Source organism: Canis lupus, chromosome 5 (genome assembly GCF_003254725.2).
Source record: "Canis lupus dingo isolate Sandy chromosome 5, ASM325472v2, whole genome shotgun sequence".
Classification (NCBI taxonomy): Eukaryota; Metazoa; Chordata; class Mammalia; order Carnivora; family Canidae; genus Canis; species Canis lupus.
In genome coordinates this window covers 37,506,412-37,527,743 of record NC_064247.1, presented here as the reverse complement: position 1 = coordinate 37,527,743, position 21,332 = coordinate 37,506,412, and the positions used below count along the sequence as shown (strand labels likewise).

The 21,332-nt window shown below is 43.0% G+C and overlaps 1 protein-coding gene across 1 annotated transcript in view; it reads left to right on the top strand.

Annotated features, from left to right (window-relative positions):
- The window catches only part of HS3ST3A1 (heparan sulfate-glucosamine 3-sulfotransferase 3A1), a 95,900-nt gene extending 78,379 nt beyond the window's left edge, over positions 1–17,521 (top strand). Inside the window, exon 2 of the mRNA XM_025428327.3 lies at positions 14,692–17,521. Coding sequence (XP_025284112.3) covers positions 14,692–15,313 — 622 coding nt within the window. The 3' untranslated portion in view covers positions 15,314–17,521. The remainder of the gene's footprint in view (positions 1–14,691) is intronic.
- The last annotated feature ends 3,811 nt before the right edge of the window (positions 17,522–21,332 follow it).

Below are 21,332 nucleotides of genomic sequence, written 5' to 3'. Positions count from 1 at the left end.
GCAAAGAGCTGATAATTCCAGGCCGTCTGAGGGAGCCCTGCTCTGAGGCAGCTGTCCGCAGTAGCACACAGCTGATAGCAGGCTTCTCCGATGAATCATTTATAAAACTCCTGTCAGAGCCTCGGTGAGCCTTGATGGGGCTTTGTGGTGGCGGCCAGCACAGAGCCAGGAGAGGTGCCCACCTTTGGCTCCCACCTGCCCACTTGGGCTAGGAACCCTTTCTTCCCCTTCTGGATTGTTCAGCCTCTAATGCCGGTTAGAGTACCAGGTAGGACGGAGGAAAACCCATTCTGCTTCTCATCAAGGCTCATGGTCAACATTAACTTTCCAGCCTCAGAAAACACTGGAAGGGGATTTACCCTCCATGAGGGAACTTTATTTTCCAGGGATTTGAAACGTTTCAAGGTGGTTGGGCCCTCCCTGTGTGTGTTGTATTTCTAGAATTAAGGAAGAATGCTCTATCACAGAAAGAGAGGGAACCAGACGCCGGAGGGTGGGGGGGTGTCAGTGGACCAGAATCTAAGCTAACCTTTGTGTCCCTTCTGCAGCCTGACTTCTCAGACCTTTCTGCATCTGAAATGAAGGGGCTGGATTAGGGGATTTCTGAGACTCCTCCCATTTTGGTGTTCAGTGCTGCTGCTGCCTAGCAGAGCGGTCCTCCCACTTGTCTTTGTCTAGAACGTTCTTCTCTTTTTAATCCCACCTTCTTCTCTTCCCCTACCCACCCCCAACTTCCTTCTCCCCCCCACTCTCTCTTTCTCACTCACTCTCTCTCTCTCACACACACACACACACTTCTGAGGGTTCATAAATATTTATCAGACTTTAAACCCTGACTAAATTATACTTCATCTCTGCTATTTATAGTCATTTTTAAAACAACTAGTTGTAGACTCATTCATGAAGATTTATTTCCGTTCTAACTCATAGTAGACATCCCCTCAGTTTCTTATACACTGACTTCTTCATTCTTGAGCTTTTCATTTCACTGCATCTGTTGTTCAACTGAAATGCAATTTAGGAGACTTTTCCAAATACCTCCATGCAAAGGTTTCCAGAATCATTGCATATCTGAGAATGTTACTATTTTTTTAGGATTTTATTTATTTATTCACGAGAGACACAGCGAGAGAGGCCAAGACCTAGGCAGAGAGAGAAGCAGGCTCCATGCAGGGACCCCAATGCAGGACTTGATCCCAGGACCCTAGGATTACTCCCTGAGCCGAAGGCAGACGCTCAACCACTGAGCCACCCAGATGTCCCCTGAAAACGTCACTTTGATAAGACTTCAATGAAATACAGCTTAGCTCAGGATAAGCGTCTTTTCTCCTTTCAAACTTGAACAACCTGTGGGCACTTACTAAGAAAGTGTAATGTCAACCCTCCCACCTCTCAACCTTGTTTGTCAAGTAGCTAGTTGCAGTGTTACTGTGTTAGCCTTTCTGTATGACTGACTATGAAATGCTTTCTTTATGCTCAAGCATCCCAAATTTTGCAAATATTTTTCAGAGCGTGGTTCCCTAAAAGGGCAGGAACGAGTAGTACAGATTTGAGGAGGTGCTTGCTTTTGGGTGATGCAAGTGTTCAGTTCTACACAGGACAGGGTAGAAGAATTATTGTCACTCTTTTGGTTGGTGCATCAAGAGTGTCTAAATCAGGGGCTCCTGGGTGGCTTAGTCGGTTGAGCATCCAACTAGTGATTTTGACTCAGGTCATGATTTCATGAGCGGTGGGATTGAGCTCGGTGTCAGGCTCCATGCTCAGTGGGGCTCTACTTGGGATTATTTCTCACCTCTAACCTCTGCCCTTTCCCCTCAAATAAGTGAATAAATAAATAAATCTTTAAAAATATATTTTTTTAGGGCAGCCCCAGTGGCGGAGCGGTTTAGTGCCGCCTGTAGCCCGGGGTGTGATCCTGGAGACCCAGGATCGAGTCCCATATCGGGCTTCTTGCAGGGAGCCTGCTTCTCCCTCTGCCTGTGTCTCTGCCTCTCTCATAGCTCTCTCTGAATGAATAAATAAATAAATCTTTAAATATATATATATATATATTTTTTTCTTTTTAATGTCTAAAATTCAGAGAGAAACCCATTATGGAGAGGCATGACATGTTCCCGTCTTTCTCCAGGTGATTTCTTAGATTCTGATCATCTTAAAGATTTAAACATCATTATTAAGTTGTATGTGAATTTCAGTTTTTAATGTTAGGGTTTTTTTTCCCTCTGGATATTTTTTGACATCTTGGTAGGATGTTGGTAGCACATCAGTTCCCAAGAGCCAGACACCTTCATTTTTTTAAAGATTTTATTTATGTATTTGAGAGAGAGAGAAAGCAAGAGCACAGAGGGAGAGGGAGAAGCAGACTCTCTGCTGAGCAGGAGTCATGACCTGAGCTGAAGGCAGACACTGAACCAACTGAGCCACCCAGGTGCCCAGAGTCAGATCCCTTTTTAAGAAAAGACTTTGGGATCCATGGATACAGAGTTAAAAATTATATTTTAAATCTGACACAGTCCCCAGTGGAATAAACTTGGAAGGAGAAAAGCAGAGGGGGAGGCTCGGAGCCTTGTAAAATATTGGCCTATTTCTGTATGTGCTGAGTCAATGAATGAGATGCTTGGTGGCATTGCTTGGGAAAACTAAGGTCCTGTGCAAACATAAAGGATTCGCCCTTGAATTTATGATCTAAGATCTTGCTCCTTCCCTTTCAGTGTTATTCTCTTCTCTGACTGGGATGCAGATGTGTTTTCTGCCCTTTTATGAAGTTCCCCCAAATTATCAAGAATCCTTGACTTTTCTCTAGAACCTCCCCTGAGAGCACCAAGGAACATAATGTGGCTTTTGTTTGTTCGGTCGGCTGGTTGATTTTTTAAATACCCTTTCTCCCTTTGACATAAGGCCTGGGGAGAGTTAGAAAGCTCTCTCTTTCTTTGGTTGATCGCTCCCAGTTTCAGAAAGAGTTTCCTAACCACAGCCTTCATGCTTGACGATGACATACCTTGACGAGGGTTGGGTGATTAGAATCGTGCATCTAGATTGGGTCAGCATGGGAGCCGGTTCCAAAACATAAGTCTTCCCCTCCCACAGAAGCCAACTCAAACAGTAACTAAAGAGAGTTTTCTTTCCAGCCTTACAAGTCACGTTTGGAGTGGAGTCCAACAGAACAACAGCAGGAAAAGAAATACTGATGTGGTTGGACCTGGGCCCGAGGGATGGTGGGCTGACAGCGCTGGGAGTCTCTGGCAGCTTTCTCTGCTCCAGGCTCACGCCATGGGGGACCCCTGGGAACTACCTTCAGGCCAGGGCCATGCAGAGAGCGTGTTTTTCCTAGAATTTTCTGCTGCCAGAAGCTTCCAAAAACAGTTGCATTGTTTCTGTTTGCTTGTGTAGCCGAAGAAGAAAATATGTGCTGTGCAAGGGCCAGATTTATTGACTCCTCAAGGTAAATTACCTTTGTGTTCCAACTCTCCAGACTTTTCCTGGCAGCCTGTCCTTGCCTTACGGAAGAAAGCCCTAGAAAAACATGTATCTTCTGCCTGTTTGCAAGATTCCAAGCAGAATGATTTGCACCCTGCCATGAATAGGGAAGTTTGTGCATTGAATGCTCGTAGGTTTTGACAAAATATTGGAGATGACCAATAACATCGACCACAAGAGTCCTCCTGATGCTGCCTACATGTCTGGGGAGGTTCAAAGAATACGCACTTTGGAGCTGAACAACCCTAGATTTTCATTCTGTCACTCTCACTCGTTACTGTGTGTCTTCAGACAAGTAGCAAGACCTCTCTGAACCGATCTCACCACTCATCTCCTGGGCTTCCTGGGCTTTCTCCTGCCTCCAAGGGCTAGGGGAACACCAAGGGAGCCTTTATTTGGATAACCTCAGCATCATTTATTTGAACTGTGTTCTTTCAGACCTCATTGATTTAGAAATGAATTCTCTTGATGCAAGTTTGCCCTGCCTCATGATTTATACAAATCTTTTTTTTTTTTTTTGGTGTAAGTGATTGGTGGAGTCACACTTAAGAACAGAGCTGTAGTGAGGCCTGCAAAGTTCTAAGCCTGACAAGTTAATAATGAATTTAAATCCTGCACCATCCAGGAGTCTTGGAGGTGGGGTGGTCCTAGAGACTTGGGAGGACAATACTAGTTGTACTGTTTTGCTTACGAAGAAGCCAAGGCTCAGAGAACCAAACGATTTGCTAAGATCACACATTTTAGGAGCTGCAGAACCAAAATGGATCCACATTCCTATGCCCAGTTTTGAGTTTCCCATAAAACTACGTTGTCTTCATGGAGACATGTGATCCATCGGTGCCATATTTTGTGATAAAGTCAATAATGTTTAGTCCTCATCAGCATTCTTAGGCAGAAATCCTAACTTTTAAAAACTAACCTTGGGGCGCCTGAGTGGCTCAGTTGGTGAAGCATCTGCCTTCAGCTCAGATCATGATCCCAGGTTCTCGGGTTCTCAGGATCCTTGCTCAGTAGGGAGTCTGCTTCCCCCTCTACCACAGCCCCTGCTCGCGCTCTCTCTTTCTCCCCCTTCTGAAATAAATATTTGAAAAATAAATAAAAAGAAAAATTAGTCCCAACTCTACTTAAAGAGAAACATTTTCCCTCTTTTTTAGAGTAATGGGAGCTTACTTCTTTCTCCAAAACAACAGTTTTGGGACAGGGCTTGTCTGTTTCTTTTAGTAAAATTCCTATCATTTTCCATGTGTAAAAATTAAGGATTTTCTTTAAAAACTGCTTGGTTCCCATCATAATTCAGCTGCCCAGCCTCCTCAGAACGGTGCTGTCTATCTTGCAACAGCCAGGTCTCTAGCTCCTCAAGCTTGGATCCTGTTGGAAGAGCCCCCCGCCGCACCCAAAGACCTGCATGCTTTCCTTCATCCATTCCAGCTTGTGCTCTGTGTCCAGTTTCCTTTATCACTGACATTAATATCATCGTATCACATAATATCATCATATCACTGACATTAATCTTACCATCCTCATCTCATCATCTTCACTGTCAGCTGCCCTAATGCAGACAGATTCTATCTGTATTCGGGTAAGAGTTTGGGTTCTGCCAGGATCTTCACAGCCGCCCTCTGGACAGCTTTCTCAGATTCTCAAGTTGTCCATCTTGGGTGTATTCCTGTCCTATCCCTTTTGTCTGCTGACTTTCTCTCGTCTGTTGCAACTAAGTGACCTTGCACTAGGCATTGGGGTGTCCATCTGTCACCTTCCATATCCAGACAGTGGGAACCTGTGCATGCAGCTTAGCCTCTCTGAATCTCAGCTTGCTTATCAGAAAAATTGGGGGACACAATGCCTATCTTATCTCACCTGGAGTGATGTAAAAATTAAATGAGGAAACAATTGCTAAAATGTTTTGCAAACATAATGCATTCTTCAGATATTTCTGTACCCCTGTCCACACTCCCAGAGACACATCCACTATGATGCTGTGAATACCACTGTGCGCATAGCGCTGTGAGAAATCAGTGGCCCAGGTGTGCGACAGAGATTATGTGGCTGCTGCTCTGAAACTTGACTTGTGCAAAGGGAAGAAGGCCATTGAGAGAGCCCCTGATTCCTACAGATGGGAGGTCAGCTCCTTTTCCTTTATGATCTTTCTATGAGTTGGAAATGTAATTGAGTGGATCCCTGGGTGGCGCAGCGGTTTGGCGCCTGCCTTTGACACAGGGCGCGATCCTGGAGACCGGGGATCGAATCCCACGTCGGGCTCCCAGTGCATGGAGCCTGCTTCTCCCTCTGCCTATGTCTCTGCCTCTCTCTCTCTCTCTCTCTCTGACTATCATAAATAAATAAAAAATTAAAAATAAATAAAAATATTTTTTAAAAAAAGGAAACGTAATTGACTTACTAAATGCACTATTTTGAAGTGCCTGTTTTTCTTGGAGAATTATGGAGAATTGGTCCTTTTATTTTTGATGTCTTACAAATTTTTTATTGAAGTATAACCAAATTCAGAAAAGGACAGAAATTCTGCATTATGGAGTGGGATATTCCTATCTCTCTAGAACCGCCTTCCAGTCACTCATCCCCCCAAGGGTAACAACTGTCCCCAACATCTAACACTCTAGGTGGGTCTTGCCTGTTTTTGGACTTTTTACAAGAGAAATAATATGGTACATACATTTTTGTGACTTGCTCTGTTTGTCAACATTGTGTTTATGGGATTCATTCACAAATGCTGAGTCATTCATGCCAATTCTATATATTATTTTATATAGATTTTATTTCTCTATAGACACACATATATATATATATTCAGTCATATATATATTCAGTCTTCTATTTTTGATGGATGTTTAGGGAGCTTACTTTTGGGGCTGTTACGATTAATTATGAATGTTCATGAACATGTCTTTTGATTAACGTATGTATGATTTCTATTGCATTGTCCTCCGACCAGAATTGCTGGGCCAGACTATATGCATAGGTTCAGCTCTGCTCGATAGATCCAAATAGTTTTCTAAAGTCATTATAGCTCTTTATACTCAGAGCAGTAGAGAGCCAGTTGTCCACATCTTCGTCCACACCAGGAATTCTTTGTGCTTTTTGTTCTAACCATTCAGGTGGGTGTATGCTGTTGTGTTTTAATTTGCATTCCCTTGATGACTAATGAAGTGCAGTACCTTTTCATACATTTATTGACTATTTTGATACTGTTTTTTGTATGCAGTGCCTATTTAAGACATTTGCCCATTTTTCTTCTATGATGTTTAGTTCATTTTAACTCCTTGATTTGTAGGAACTCTTTATGTATTATGGCTAGAAATCTTTTGTCAGGTATATGTATTTTAAATATTTTCTATCATTCTAATGGTTGCCTTTTTACTCATTGGTATCATTTGATGAACAGAAATTCTTATTTTTAATAGAGTCCAATTCATCATTTTTTTCTTTGTGATTCTTCCTTTAAGAAACTTAAGAAAGAGGGATGGGGGGAGGGAGCTCAGAGGGGATGGGGAGGAGGAGGAAGAGTTTGCAGGAAATAGGGAAGAGGAAGAGGAGCTCAGAGGAGTTGGAGATGAGTGACAGTGGGGAGCTCAGAGGGGATAGTGAAGAGGGAGCAAGGAGCTCTCAGCCCTGAGGCTCAGCACCTGACAATGGCTTGTGACTGAGCAGGACTGTCCCTTTCAAGTCTCCGCATGCCCTGAAGCACCAGGTATTCTATTTAATGCTCAATTTACTGGTGGGGAGAGCAGGAAGTGGTGAATGATCCAGCCTGGGGCCAGGTCCTTGCAAGGCTTCCCCTGTGCTGGGTCCCCTTCACAGGCCAGTGGACCCTCCTCCCCAAAGCAAGAGTCCTGGCACTAGACTGGTTAGCCCCATACAGATGCCCTGTCCCACCATCCCCTGCTACCTGAGGCCTGTGGGAAGTGGTATCCAACAGAGGGGGAGACAGAGAAATGAGCCAGAGTATCAGGGCCAGCAAGGGGCCCCCTCTGTGCACCTGAGGGCCCCTAGGGCAGAAGCAGCCTAGTGCCTGGGGACAAAGCAGTGGGGGAAGAGAAGCCTAGAGAGGTTGGGGGTGGGGGTGGGAGGAGGAAAAGCAGCTGGAAATGAAAAACATGCTATTCATCTGGCAGAAGGGCTAAATTGGGGCATCTGGGTGGCTCAGTGGTTGAGGGCTGCCTTCAGCTCAGGTTGTGATCCCAGGGTCCTAGGATCAAGTCCCTCATCAGGCTCCCCACCCAGAGCCTGCTTCTCCCTCTGCCTGTGTCTCTGCTTCTCTCTCTGTGTCTCTTTCATGAATAAATAAAATCTTAAAAAAAAAAAAGAAACTTAAGGAATATCTGCCCCTCTCAATTGTTAAAATTCTCTCCTAAGGTTTTTTCCCAAATGATTTATTATTTTATCATTCATATTTATATGTACCAGCCATCTGGAATTGGTTTTTCTATATGGTGAGACATCAAGCAAATTAAGGATTATTACAAAGTGGGTTGCACACATTTGCTCTTTCTCCCCAAAGAACACAACAAGAATTACAATATCCAAAAAGTAGAAGTACCCAAAGGTCCATCAGAGGATGAATGGGTACACAGGATATGCTCCCTACATACAATGGAATATTATGCAACTATAAAAGGAAAGGAATTTTGACACGTGTTCCAACATGGAGCTATTCTTTCAACCATGAGCTAGTCATTCAAGCTCTCCAGTCTCAGCTTACTCACTTCACCTGAAGAATCAAGCCAAAGGGCTGGAGAATCTGGATCATAAGCAGCATTGACATGACCATTATGGCTGGGGAATCTGGATCATAAGCAGCATTGACATGACCATTATGACCATTATGATATATGGCACATATCAAGAACTGTTCTTAAGAAGATGACACCCAGTGTTTAGAATTTCTGGCTGCCAGGAGAACCCCATCTAGTCGAGATCACAAGGATCCAGAGAAGGTCACAGCCCCTCTGACATGTTCCTGGGACATCCACACACCTGTCCACTGAAGGCCTTATACGTGTGACATTCAGGCAATGACAGTGCCTGGTTGGAAAGCCATGAACTGGAAAAGCCGGTTATTTGCCTCTTATGGTGGGAGAGAGAGGTGAGCTGTTTTTAAGGGGAATCAATTTATTTCCATGCCAACTGGCACAATTATTCCTAGAGGGAAACATTTTGGTGACACTTCCACGTTGACTAGCGGCCCATTTTGTAATAATCCTTAATTTGCTTGTGAGATCCCCTCTTACTCTTGCCTTCCTCAGGAAAACAAAACAAAACAAAACAAACAAATCTTTTCTACTTTCTCCTCACAATTCTGGTTTCTACCCACTTCCCCATCCCCATATACCTACTATTAATGTCTCCAAATCCTCATCGTTATTTAGAGGTGACGTTGGGAAAGCCTTACACACTTAGTCGGGAAGTTAAGGCCTCCTAGCACCTACACCTCCCATCATCCAATTCATCCCCAGCTTGTTCCGTATGTAGGGAAACTTGACAGGTTTATTGCATACACCTTTCTTCTCCCGTAGCCTGTATGGGATCTCTCCAACCTTTCGTGTACTGGGATGGCTTTTTCCCTCCCCCTTCAGGCCCAAGTCCTGGCACAGAGTAGAGTCACAGTGGAAGTCTCACTCAGGTAAGGAAGGATGATTTGCAGGTTCTCCTGAACACTTTGAAATACGGTATTCCAAATTACACATGTATTGCATTCTGTGTGATAGATGTATAATGTTCTCTGTTTTGAACATTAAAATTCAAATTGCAGTAAGAAAATGAATAAAGAAATTAAAAGGGAGATTACTATTTAAAGAATCCCTTTGTGAGTCCTTTAGCAATGTTAGTTTCATTAAGGATTTATTTAGACTATCACTTCTTCCTTTTTGAAAAAAGTGGCTTGCAGGTGGTTTCCAGTTAACTAGACTCCCTACCCACACTGTAACCCCCATGCCCAACCAGCCTGTTTTCCTCACCCTGTAGATGACAGTAAGTAATGTGTTTTTCTTCTGAAATCCTATTTTAGCTGTTTCCTCTTCAAACGCCTATTGACCTACTCTATTAAGAAAATTTAAAATATGGTTTCTTTTTTTTTTTTTCTTGGAGACCTCAGTAGGATTTTCTCTTGTGCTGCACAATCTATAGCCAGAATCTGTGCTAAAGGGCTGCTGGAGATCTGTGTGTTCCCCTGAGACAGGGGAGAGGGAGATTGAGATCCTCAACCAGTAGCTTCTTCTTTTTTAAGACTTTATTTATTTGAAAGAGAAAATGCAAGCACAAGCAGGGGGAAAGACAGAGGAAGAAAGGGAAAAGCAGACTTCCCGCTGAGCCGGAAGCTAGATGTGGGACTTGATCCCAGGACCCCAGGATCATGACCTGAGCTGAAGGCAGACACTTAACCAAGCCTCCTTAGCTTCTGAATGCTAAGGTGCACCACCAACCAGTAGCTTCTGAATGAAGTATGTTCTCTCTATATTACTGGTCAAAAAAGGAAGCCTAGTAGTTAAAAGTCAGAAATCAGAGGAAAGGAGGCAAGAATTCAGAATTTTTTTTTAATCACCAAATACTCTTTATCATCACTTCCCTGATACTTCATGTTTGCTTCTGCTATTCCAGACTTTTTTCATGCAGTTGATCAAATTCCATTCCCTGAATTATTCCAACAATGTCTGGATGGATCTCCTGGCTCATCTTGTAAAAGCACAACATAAGCTTCCAGAATGGGTTGGCCTTGCCACTTTCTTAGTTTTCTATGGGGAGATGGGCAGTGACAAGCCCATGAATTCATGTCATGCAGTGACGCTAATGTCACATGTTCAGTAACAGTAACTTGTGTCTGCTTGGTGATGACAGTGAACTCTGGTTGCTCCTTAGTCCTCCCCAAACCTTAGGGTCTATCTGGCGGGGGGCGGGGTGGGGGATGGATGACTTTAAAGGTTCTTTTGCAAAAGGAATCACAGATTTCTTAAAACAACAGCAAAAGGCAACAGAAATCAGATAGCTAATTATCATGTCCTTCTCCAAGGAAAAAAGTAAACAAAACCAGACTAAAATATCAAAGACAGCAAAAATCTGAGAATAACGACATCACTGAACTAACCCAGGGTCAGTGGCTTATTGCCACAGATGTTCAGGAATTTGTGCCAAAAATAATGACAATGGGAAGCAGAATAGGTTTTTTTCTTAAATTTTTATTTAAATTCCAGTTAGTAAAATATACAGCGTGATATTAGTTTCAGGTGTACAATCACAACAAGTGATTGGACACTTCCATACATCATGACAAGTGCCCTTAAACCCCATCACCTATTTCCCCCATCCTCTGACCCCTTCCCCTCTGGTGACCATCAGTTCTTTACAGTTAAGAGTCTGTTTCTTGGTTGGTCTCTCTCCTCTTCTTTCCCTTTGCTCATTTGTTTCTTAAATTCCACATATGAGTGGAATCATATGATATTTGTCTTATTTTGCTTAACATAATACTGTCTAGCTCTGTCCACATAGTTGCAAATGACAAGATTTCATTCTTTTTGATGGCTGAGTAATATTCCATTGTATATAATGGATCTCTCATCTTCTTTATCCATTCAGCAGACAGTGGACACTTGGGTTGCTTCCATAATCAGCTATTGTACATAATGTTGCTGTAAGCATTGGTGCACCTGTATCCTTTGAATTAGTGTTTCTGTATTCTTTGGGTAAATACCTAGTAGTGCAATTTACTGGGTCTTAGGGTAGTTCTATTTTAGATTCTTGATGGCCCTCCATACTCTTTTCCACAGTGGCTGTACCAGTTTGCATTCCCACCAGCAGTGCAAGAGGGTTCCCCTTTCTCCACATCCTCGCCAATACCTGTTGGGGAACTAGAATGTTTATGAGCCAGTTGAGTGACGTCTGAGACAGACTTGAAAGTAATTCATTTGTGGAGGAGGGAGCAGAAACAGAGGGGGTTGACAATGAAATGAAATTGGCCAACAGTTGCTATTTTTTGAAGTTGGATGTAAGGTACACAAGATTTACATTAGCATTCTCTCTACTTTGGGGTGTGTTCGAAATTTTTCTTAATATAAAGTTGGCAAATAGTATAGGTCGGATGAAATTACAGGACGTTAACAGAGGCAAATTCACATAACACAAAGTATATATTTTTTTACCACAAAGGCAAAATAGAAACTCATCACCAAGTTATGGTAAAAATGCGGTAAACCAACTATTAGAATTAAAAGTAAAAGATAAAAACAATCTTAGATAACACCTACACTAAAAAGGAAATTAAAAGTACAAAATGCAATTAACTAAGTATTTATGAAAATGACAACAGTACATTGAAATTCGACCAAGTTTATGTGTAGAAGGGAAATAGTAGCCTCAAATGCTATCATGACTTGTGAGGGGGGATTGGAAATAAATGAAGTATCCTGTTAAATAAATTAGAAGAACAGCAGAGCAGAAATAGAAAAAGAACAAAGGGATCGTTAAAAAGCTAAAATGCAAATAAAATAACTTAAAAAGATAACAGAATCAGGCAGCCCCGGTGGCTCAGCGGTTTAGCGCCACCTTCAGCCCAGGGTGTGATCCTGAGGACCCGGGATCGAGTCCCACTCGGGCTCCCCGTATGAAGCCTGCTTCTTCCTCTGCCTGTGTAGCTGCCTCTTTCTCTCTGTCTGTCATGAATAAATAAATAAAATCTTTTAAAAAAATAAAAATAAATAAAAATAAAAATGAATAAATAAAAGATGACAGAATCTAGAAAGCAGAAAGAAAGGCAGAAAAGACCAAATTCCTGGGGATTATAAAATTACAGTCCAGACTCTGGATCTAACTGCTCAATTGGGTGACTTTTAGAAACATGTTAATTGCCAAAATTGACACAAATCAGAAAATTTATAAGAAACCAATAACTATGGAAGAAACCAAAAAGATACTTGAAAACTCTTGTTTCTTTCCTATCCTTACCCACAAAGCATCAGTATAAGATAGCTTTGTAGGTAATGCTCACCAGATGTAAGGAACAGAAAATTATTTTGATGGGTGCCTGAGTGGCTCAGTTAATTAAGTTAAGTGTCTGACACTTGATTTCGCCTCAAGTCATGATCTCTCAGAGTTGTGGGATTGAGTCACACGTCGGGCTCTATGCTCAGCACAGAGTCCATTTCTCTCCTTCTCTTCACTTCCCTCTGCCTCTTCCCCCACTCGCATGTTCTCTCTCTCTCTCTCAAGTAAATAATATTTAAAAATCTTTAAAAAAACTATTTTGCTACTTAAACTTCTCTAAGCTAAAGAAAAATGTGAAACATTTCTCAACTCATTTTATTGGTGGAATAATTCATATTCTAGCAATTGATTAAGCTATTGATCAAAAGAAAAATACAGAAACATCCCATTAATGAATATGAATGAAAAATCCAGAGCAAAATAATAATGAACCAAATGTAGGACTCTGTTAGAAGAATAATGTATCCGAATCAAACGGATTGTATTCCAGGAATAATAGTGAATCCAGTATAAGAACATTTAGATGTTTGATTCTTCCCACAATGGGTCAAAGGATAAATTTCGTTTAGTCATTGAAATGAAATCTCCAAAATACATTTATTCTAATATTGATTTGAGCCAGAGCTATTTCTTGTAAAACTTGGAATTAGAAAGACGGTGCCTTAATATCAAACAGTGGAGGTAATGGTAGTACATTCAAATTGGAAGAGTAAGGGATGCCTGAGTGGCTCAGCAGTTGAGCGTCTGCCTTCGGCTCAGGTTGTGATCCCAGGGTCTTGGGATCGAGTCCCACATCGGGGTCCCTGCAGGGAGCCTGCTTCTCCCTCTGCCTGTGTCTCTGCTTCACTCTGTGTCTCTCAAATAAATAAATAAAATCTTTAAAAGATTTAAAAAATAAATTGGGAGAGCAAATAGGTTTCATCTCTCCTGCTCATACTTTTGACAGGCCCTGAGATTGATCAAGGCAGCAACCTCTGCTCCATGAAGACCCCAGTGGCATATTTTTCTTTCGAAGTGGTGAAGTGATCCTAACGCCATCAGGAAGAGTAAGCAAATGAGAATTGAGAACGTTTTGAACAACAAAGAGCCAGAATTCACTTTGGCGTTGTGAAAAGATAACATAGTAACAGTGTGTGAGAGCTGTCACACTCATTCCCCTTTTTGCTCCCTCCCCCTCCAACCTCCCCAGGGACCTGATGCCAAGGACCCTGGACAGGCAGATCACCATGGCTGAACGTGTTGAGAGGAACCAAGATCTGTAGAGTGTTGCAGTGATGGCATTTCGAATTATTCAATAAAAGATGGATTTAAGTCTTGTTTGTTAAAGGAAAATTCAGAAATTTTCAAGAGAAGTGTGTTGTGTACCAGGCAGTGGCATTATAGTAAATAGAATTGTTTATAAGAAAACTGCGGAAAGGGCTCGGGGTATTTTAATACCATCTCATAGTGGTATGATCATGTTTATGGTGATAGTCTAATTTACCTAAAGAATTTTTTTAAAAATATTTTATTTATTCATGAGAGACACAGAGATTTAGGGGGAGGGAGAAGCAGGCTCCCTGCGGGGACCCCGATGTGGGATTCGATCCCAGGACCCTGGGATCACACCCTGAGCTGAAGGCAGGTGCTCAAGCACAGAGCCACCCAGGCTGTCCCAAATTCGGAAATTTTAAAGAGAAGTGTGTTGTGTACCAGGCAGCGGCATTATGTTAAATAGAATCGTTTGTAAGAAAACTGCGGAAAGGGCCCAGGCTATTTTAATAGCATAACGGTGTGATCGTGTTTATGATGACAGTTTGATTTACCTAAAGAATTTGATGGAGGTTGCTTTCTTTCTTTGATAAAATAGGTTCTTTCTTGCTTTCTTACACAGCATCGTGTGTTCCTAATAATAATAAAATCAAAAAAAATTACGGAGCACTTAATTCTGTGTCAGGCAGTCTCCTAAAGTATTGAAGTATATTATATTAACTCGCTTAATCATCACAACAATGTAGGTAATGGGTAGCATTATTCCCCCATTTAAATACACGAGGCCCTGGAGAAGCTGGTGCAAGCTGGACCAGAACGTGGGAGGGGGGATGCACGCCCAGCTCCGGAGTCTAGAGGATGCTCCGCTGCTTGGAATGAGCCCTCCCTGCCTCCGCACCGCAGGGCAAGTCCCCCCCTTTGGAGGCTGTCACACTCATGCCCCTTTTCGCTTCCCCCCTCCCCCTCCTCCCCCAGGGACCTGATGCCGAGGACCCTGGACGGGCAGATCACCATGGAGAAGACGCCCAGTTACTTTGTCACCCGCGAGGCGCCCGCGCGCATCTCGGCCATGTCCAAGGACACCAAGCTCATCGTGGTGGTGCGGGACCCGGTGACCAGGGCCATCTCGGACTACACGCAGACGCTGTCCAAGCGGCCCGACATCCCCACCTTCGAGAGCCTGACGTTCAAGAACCGCTCGACGGGCCTCATCGACACGTCGTGGAGCGCCATCCAGATCGGCATCTACGCCAAGCACCTGGAGCACTGGCTGCGCCACTTTCCGCTCGGCCAGATGCTCTTCGTGAGCGGGGAGCGGCTCATCAGCGACCCGGCCGGCGAGCTGGGCCGCGTGCAGGACTTCCTGGGCCTCAAGAGGATCATCACCGACAAGCACTTCTACTTCAACAAGACCAAGGGCTTCCCGTGCCTCAAGAAGGCCGAGGGCAGCAGCAAGCCCCACTGCCTGGGCAAGACCAAGGGCAGGACCCACCCCGACATCGACCGCGACGTGGTGCGCAGGCTGCGCGACTTCTACAGGCCCTTCAACTTGAAGTTCTACCAGATGACCGGCCAGGACTTCGGCTGGGATGGGTGACAGTGTAATTTAAAAAGAAAAAAAAATATCAAAATATAATATATTTTTTTACCGATCAGTAGAGAAATGGCAGTTTACTATTTGTGCTGAAAATGTTTGTTTCGGTATTTTTTTTTTACCACCCCCCCCCCCCAGGGAATGTTAAGAGCATTCTGGCTTCCGCCCCCATCTTCATGGCATCACCAGCACCCAATATTTGGATACACAAACAAGCAAAAAATACTTTTTGCATTTTTTGATTTTTTTTGTTGTTGTTGTTTTAATGTTTTATATACATAGTCCTAAACTAGGAGCATCGGTCACCATGAAAACTTTTAAGAAAATCCTAAGGGTAAATCAGTCCTCTCTCTGTTTCTGTCTCCATCTCTCTCTCTCTCTCTCTCTTCTCACGGGTCCCAGATAAAACTCTCTCTCCTTACATTTCCTCCCTTTTAATTTTTTTGCCCGTGCCACCTCTTCAAAACCGTTTCCTGATTAGTAACACGGCACGCTAACCACAGTGCTTTCAAATAAAACTTAACCTTCTTCCGTCTTTCTGCTATGTGGTGTAAGAACGTAGCACATAGGGATTAGGATCCCCGTTTTACAGATAAGGAAACTGAGTCTCAGGGAGGTTTTACATGACTTATCCTAATAATGTCAGATGGTTGGCCTCAGGCCGAACCCCATCTCTCACTTGTTCCCTTTTTCATGCCACTTCTTCCAGAGAGAATGAGAAGTCAGCGGTGTATACTCTTAGAAGCGGTTAGCTGGGGTGGGGATGGTCTGATATAGGACAGAGAGGGTTGCCTACTGTTCTCTGAGGCCTCAGGGTAGCCTTATGACACTCCATCACGAGGAGTCACCAGTGGTCAAGGACACCACTCGGACCAGGACACAGTATCTTTTAAGAGCCAGTCTGGGCTCCTTGAAGTGCCCGGAGATGCGGAATTCTTGTCTTGGCTGAGGTTGAGAGAAATTATCAGAGTCTTAGCTGGAGAACAAGATGGACAGTCACACTAGGAGAAGGATAAAAAGGGTAGGAGCATAACTTACCTAGTTATGGTTTTGATCATCCTTTTTTTTTTTTTTTTTTAAGGAAAAACGCACTTCAGTAAGAGCTTAGGAGTATGAAGCTCTTTTTGCTGTACCTCTTTTTTAACAAAGAAAATCTGCTTCTCTTTGTAATATCTCCTTTCTAATCTTGGAGTTAACACTAAAAGGATGAATAAATGTCACTATTTTTTTTTTTTCGCATGGCTGGAGGACCGCCACTTCGTCACTTTATTTTTCCCCACTTCCCTGTTTGTTCCATGTTTAACCGAATGTTCGTTAATGTTTGGAAAATATTCTAAGAAATACAGATGTGGGTAAAACGGAGGTTTTTTTTTCTTCTCCTATTTCTCTCATCCCTCGTTTAAATAGCTCAAATAAATCAATAGTTTTATGAAGAGTATTCCTTTCCTCTCCAAGTGGGCATTAACAAGATTAGCATTAATGGGAATTAAATTGGTTTAGAGAGAAGCACATATGCACGAAATATATAAAACGTTTATAATTAGTCTGTCAGCAACATTTTATTACAGGTTTAAACCCATGAGGAGAATGTCTCCTATCTCGTGTTAAGTTTTCCATGTCTGCCAAAAATTTAAAGGACCAGACACTACGGTATTGCAAAATACTCTTTTTTTCTTCAGTGTTGTGAGTCCAAAGAAACTAAAGTTGCTGGAAAATACACAGTGCAAATGTGCATCAACCATAAATGGTCTGCATCAGGGGAAGAAAGGCATTCCTGAGGAGCCCAACACAGGATTAAAATGCAGAGAAAAAATTATTAAGTTTCTAGGTATTCCAGCATTGCTCCAGACCTTTGAATTTCTGTTGTGGATATCCCATTTATGAGAATTACAAAAAAATAAACCAAACAAACCAATTCCGGGTCTCCTTTGCCCAGTTGGTTTCCTTCCTTTCTGGTGCCCTTAATTTTCCAATGCAACACCCTGGTTTTGTTGTACTTAAATCATCACTTTTAGAAACAAGATACTCACCTCAAACTCTTTGCATCTTTTAACTTGTTTTGTTTGTGTCTCTGATCCTTTTATAAGCATTTGCTTGGCAATATGCAAACGTAGCTTGCACAAGGAAACACGTGCATCTAACAGTTGTATTGGGCAATCCTCCTCTTTCTGTGTTAAGAAATAATAAAAGAACAGAATTGAGTTCAAAGCACCTCTTCTTGCATGTAGATTTTTTTCATTTTTTTTTGAAATTCATATTATTTAAATAATGAATGACTACGAAGCCTTCCAGGAAAACTTTCTAGCTTCTAAAGTTTCAGAAGAGTGTCAGAAGTTAATAGATCCTGACAAAACATATACAGATCTAGAATCCGTATACTCAACGTTTCTTCCAGAAGAGAAATTGCATTTACTCTTGCTGTGTGTGGCTTCAGATATCTTTTATCCGTTTAGCTATAACAGTTAGTGGGTTTGTTCTTGATTTGAACATCTTAGCGATGCTTCCTCTAAGCTGTCTGCTCCATGGCTATGTCTACTGACCTCCTGAACTCTTCTTAGAGGTGGAGAATTCTCTCTCCAGAAGAGCAACCAGAGGTCGAGAGTTTCACCCTGAACAGTTTACTTTTGAGGCCCCGTCTACGGTGTTACAATTCTGTAGGTCACTTAGTGATTTTTAGGGGAAATTCATTTATTCTGATGACTGGAGGTTAATAAGCTTCCAGACAATGGATGTGTATTACTCATGGAGTATTAATCCCACTGTACTTTTCTTAATTTCAAAGATCTTCAAAGAGTAAAATGTAATGGATCAAATCGCCATTTGGCACTTAAATCCTCTCTAACTAGTTATGTGGGGGTTTAAAACATAATGTGTCTGGAAATTCTCTACTCTTGAGTTTGCTATGGTTGGAAAGAGGATCAGCTATTTTTTTTTAAGATTTTATTTATTTATTTGTGAGAAACATACAGAGAGAGGCAGAGACATAGGCAGAGGGAGAAGCAGGCTCCCTGTGGGGACTCCCATGCGGGACTCGATCCCAGGACCCCGGGATCATGCCCTGAGCTGAAGCGGATGCTCGACCACTGAGCCACCCAGGCACCTTGAGGATCAGCTTCTCCTAAATGCCTTCATCCAGTTCTGTCAGCTAATATCTGCCAAATCTGTTACATGTGAAGATACTTAAAATTTGATGTGGCAATACATAAAGGTGCGTATGTCATAATAGTACAGTATGTTCACTAGCAGATTACCCTTTCACTAAATATCCCTGAACCAACAGCACTCTCCACTCTCACGAGTTTTACTTTCCAGACAAGCAGGTGAACACTTATGAGAACAGTGGTTCTCCCCAAAAGGCAATTTTACCTCTCAGGGGCATCTCTGGAGACACTTGGGTTGTCCCGAGGGGGCTTCTGGTGGGCAGATGCCAGGGACGCTGCTAGACACCGTGTGATGCTCAGCAAAGCCCCCATAACAACGAATCCTCCTACCCAAAAATGTCAGCAGTGCTAAGATTCCTGGTTTAAGAAGTAAAACCTATACAGCTGGTGCACATCGGATGCAGGTCTAAAAAGCAGGTTCTAATGAATGCTTGGCTGGAAATTCTTTCCCTCATCACTCGGAGTTTTTCTCTTGCAAACCTTTCCTTCTCTCTCTCTCTCTCTCTCTCTCAGCAAATGATTCCATTATAGTAAGCAGATCAATGTTTAACGTCATGCTCTGCCAAGAGGAGTGCTAACGAGAAACATCACTGAACTGTTTTTTTTTTTTTTTTTTTATAGCTGAGATCCAGGAGCCGCTTACAACAAATGGATAATTGCATTTCTGTGAAGTGGAATCCGTCAACTTCGAGTGGAAGAATAACACCCCAATAAGACATTTCTAAAGGTTTTTTCAAGTTCAAGTCTTGCAGATTCAATTTGCCTCCGTGACGGGGCCATGGCAGTATTTCTTGTTACCTGACACAACCGACGTGTCGAGAGATAGAAGTAAATGGCCCCACTTGTGTTAAACAGCAGAATTCAGATGGATATGCTGGGGTGTACAGAGGGCCCTGAGCTGCTGAGTAATAGCAAAGGAAGGCAGATGATTTCTGCCGAATTTTCTAGAAACCCCAGGGCATTGTGTCTCCTCTCCATAGAATCATGGAAGAGAGGAGCTTGTGATGGCCAAACGTGGGGAAGTGTGGCTGGGATTCAGTCCAATACAATTCTTCTTGTAGAAATAGAACACCCTGCCTATTGTCCTGTTATATCCTGTAATTACTGATGAAGAATGACTTTTCAAACCCAAATCTCAAGCCCTGTTGGGGAAACATCCCCATTAATGTAACCTAAGTCTGGTCCTTGAAACATCTTCAGTGTGCAAATGGATTTGCATTCAGAGTCTCAATTATATGGATGAAAAACATAGATGGGAAAATGTATAAATCTGTGTGTCCCATCACAGAATGTTGGAATAATGGCAGGTCTGTCTTTCCTTTAAAGTGTGAAGGAAGGGGTGCCTGGGTGGCTCAGTTGGTGAAGCATCTATCTTTGGCTCAGGTCATGATCTCGGGGTCCTGGGATCGAGTGCTGCATCGGGCTTCGTGCTCATTGAGGAGCCTCTTCTTCCTCTCCCTCCGCCCCCTCCCTGCTCATGCACACATGCTCTCATTATCTCTCAAATAAATAAATAAAATATTTAGGGGCACCTGAGTGACTCAGTGGTTGAGAGTCTGCCTTCGGCTCAGGTTGTGAGCCCAGAGTCCTGGGACTGAGTCCTGCATGGGGGTCGTCACAGGGAGCCTACTTCTCCCTCTGCTTATGTCTCTCCTCCCTCTCTCTCTCTCTCTCCTCTCTCTGTGTGTGTGTGTGTGTGTGTGTGTCTTTCATGAATAAATAAAGAAAAAAATCTTTGCCAAAAAAGTCTTAAAAAAATAAAGCTTGAAGAAAGGGTGAATTTGGAGATACTATGAGGCAGTGCAACTTTATACACAGTCATAAAAGAGCAGATTTTAGTTATGCCAGGAGGAAAGAAAACTGAAAATAGAAATTGCTTCTAATATATGGACCCATTGTGGGTTGTTAGGAAATCTTAGTATGTCTCAGACTCAGTTCTTTTTTTAAAAGACTGTATTTATTTATTTGACAAGGCAAGAGAGACAGCATGAGCGGGGAAGGGGGAGCAGCAGAGGGAGAGGGAGAAGCAGGCTCCCCATCAAGCAGGGAGTCCAATGCGGGGCTCAATCCCAGAACCCCAGGATCATGACATGAGCCAAAGAAAGACACTTAACCACTGAGCCACCCAGGTACAACCTCGGTTTTCAGTTCATTTTAACTATCCATTGTGGTCCCATTACTAGCTATATGGCCAACAACTTAGTCTCCAGTTTTGCCATCAAAATAAAAGTTAACAATAAATAGGGAACATACTTTCTGCTGTGGATCCTTTTCCATCCCTCAATTCCTAGGTCTGAGGTTTTGGGTGCATCTGAAGGATCGGAGCTGATGAGAAATACTACCCTTTATTAGCTCCGCCTGGCTGGGGTGTGCTAAGGTGGGATTTTTAGTGTGGTGCTATCTGGTGACTCAGAAGACAGCTTGTAGGTCCCCGTCTGGTCCACAAGGGGACAAAGTAGAGTCTCTTTGCTTCACATCCCTCCCAGAGTCACTTTCTAGTAAGCCCAGAGTGTTTACCACCCCTGGGGGGTTGTTGCCATGGCAAACAGGACTAATACACCTTCTCCCTTCTTACCTCCTCTCCATGCTTCTCGCATTTTCCAGGTCCTGCCTTTGTCCTGTGATTCCTCCTATCCCAGCCTCTCCTGATGTAAGCTCTTCCCTCTCTTCAAATGCACCAAGCTCAGGGGCGCCTGGGTAGCTCAGTGGTTGAGCATCTACCTTCGGCGCAGGTTGTGATCTCGGGGTCCTGGGATCAAGTCCCACATCGGGCTCCCCCGCAGGGAGCCTGCTTCACCCTCTGCCTGTGTCCCTGCCTCTCTCTGTGTGTCTCTCATGAATAAATAAATAAAATCTTAAAA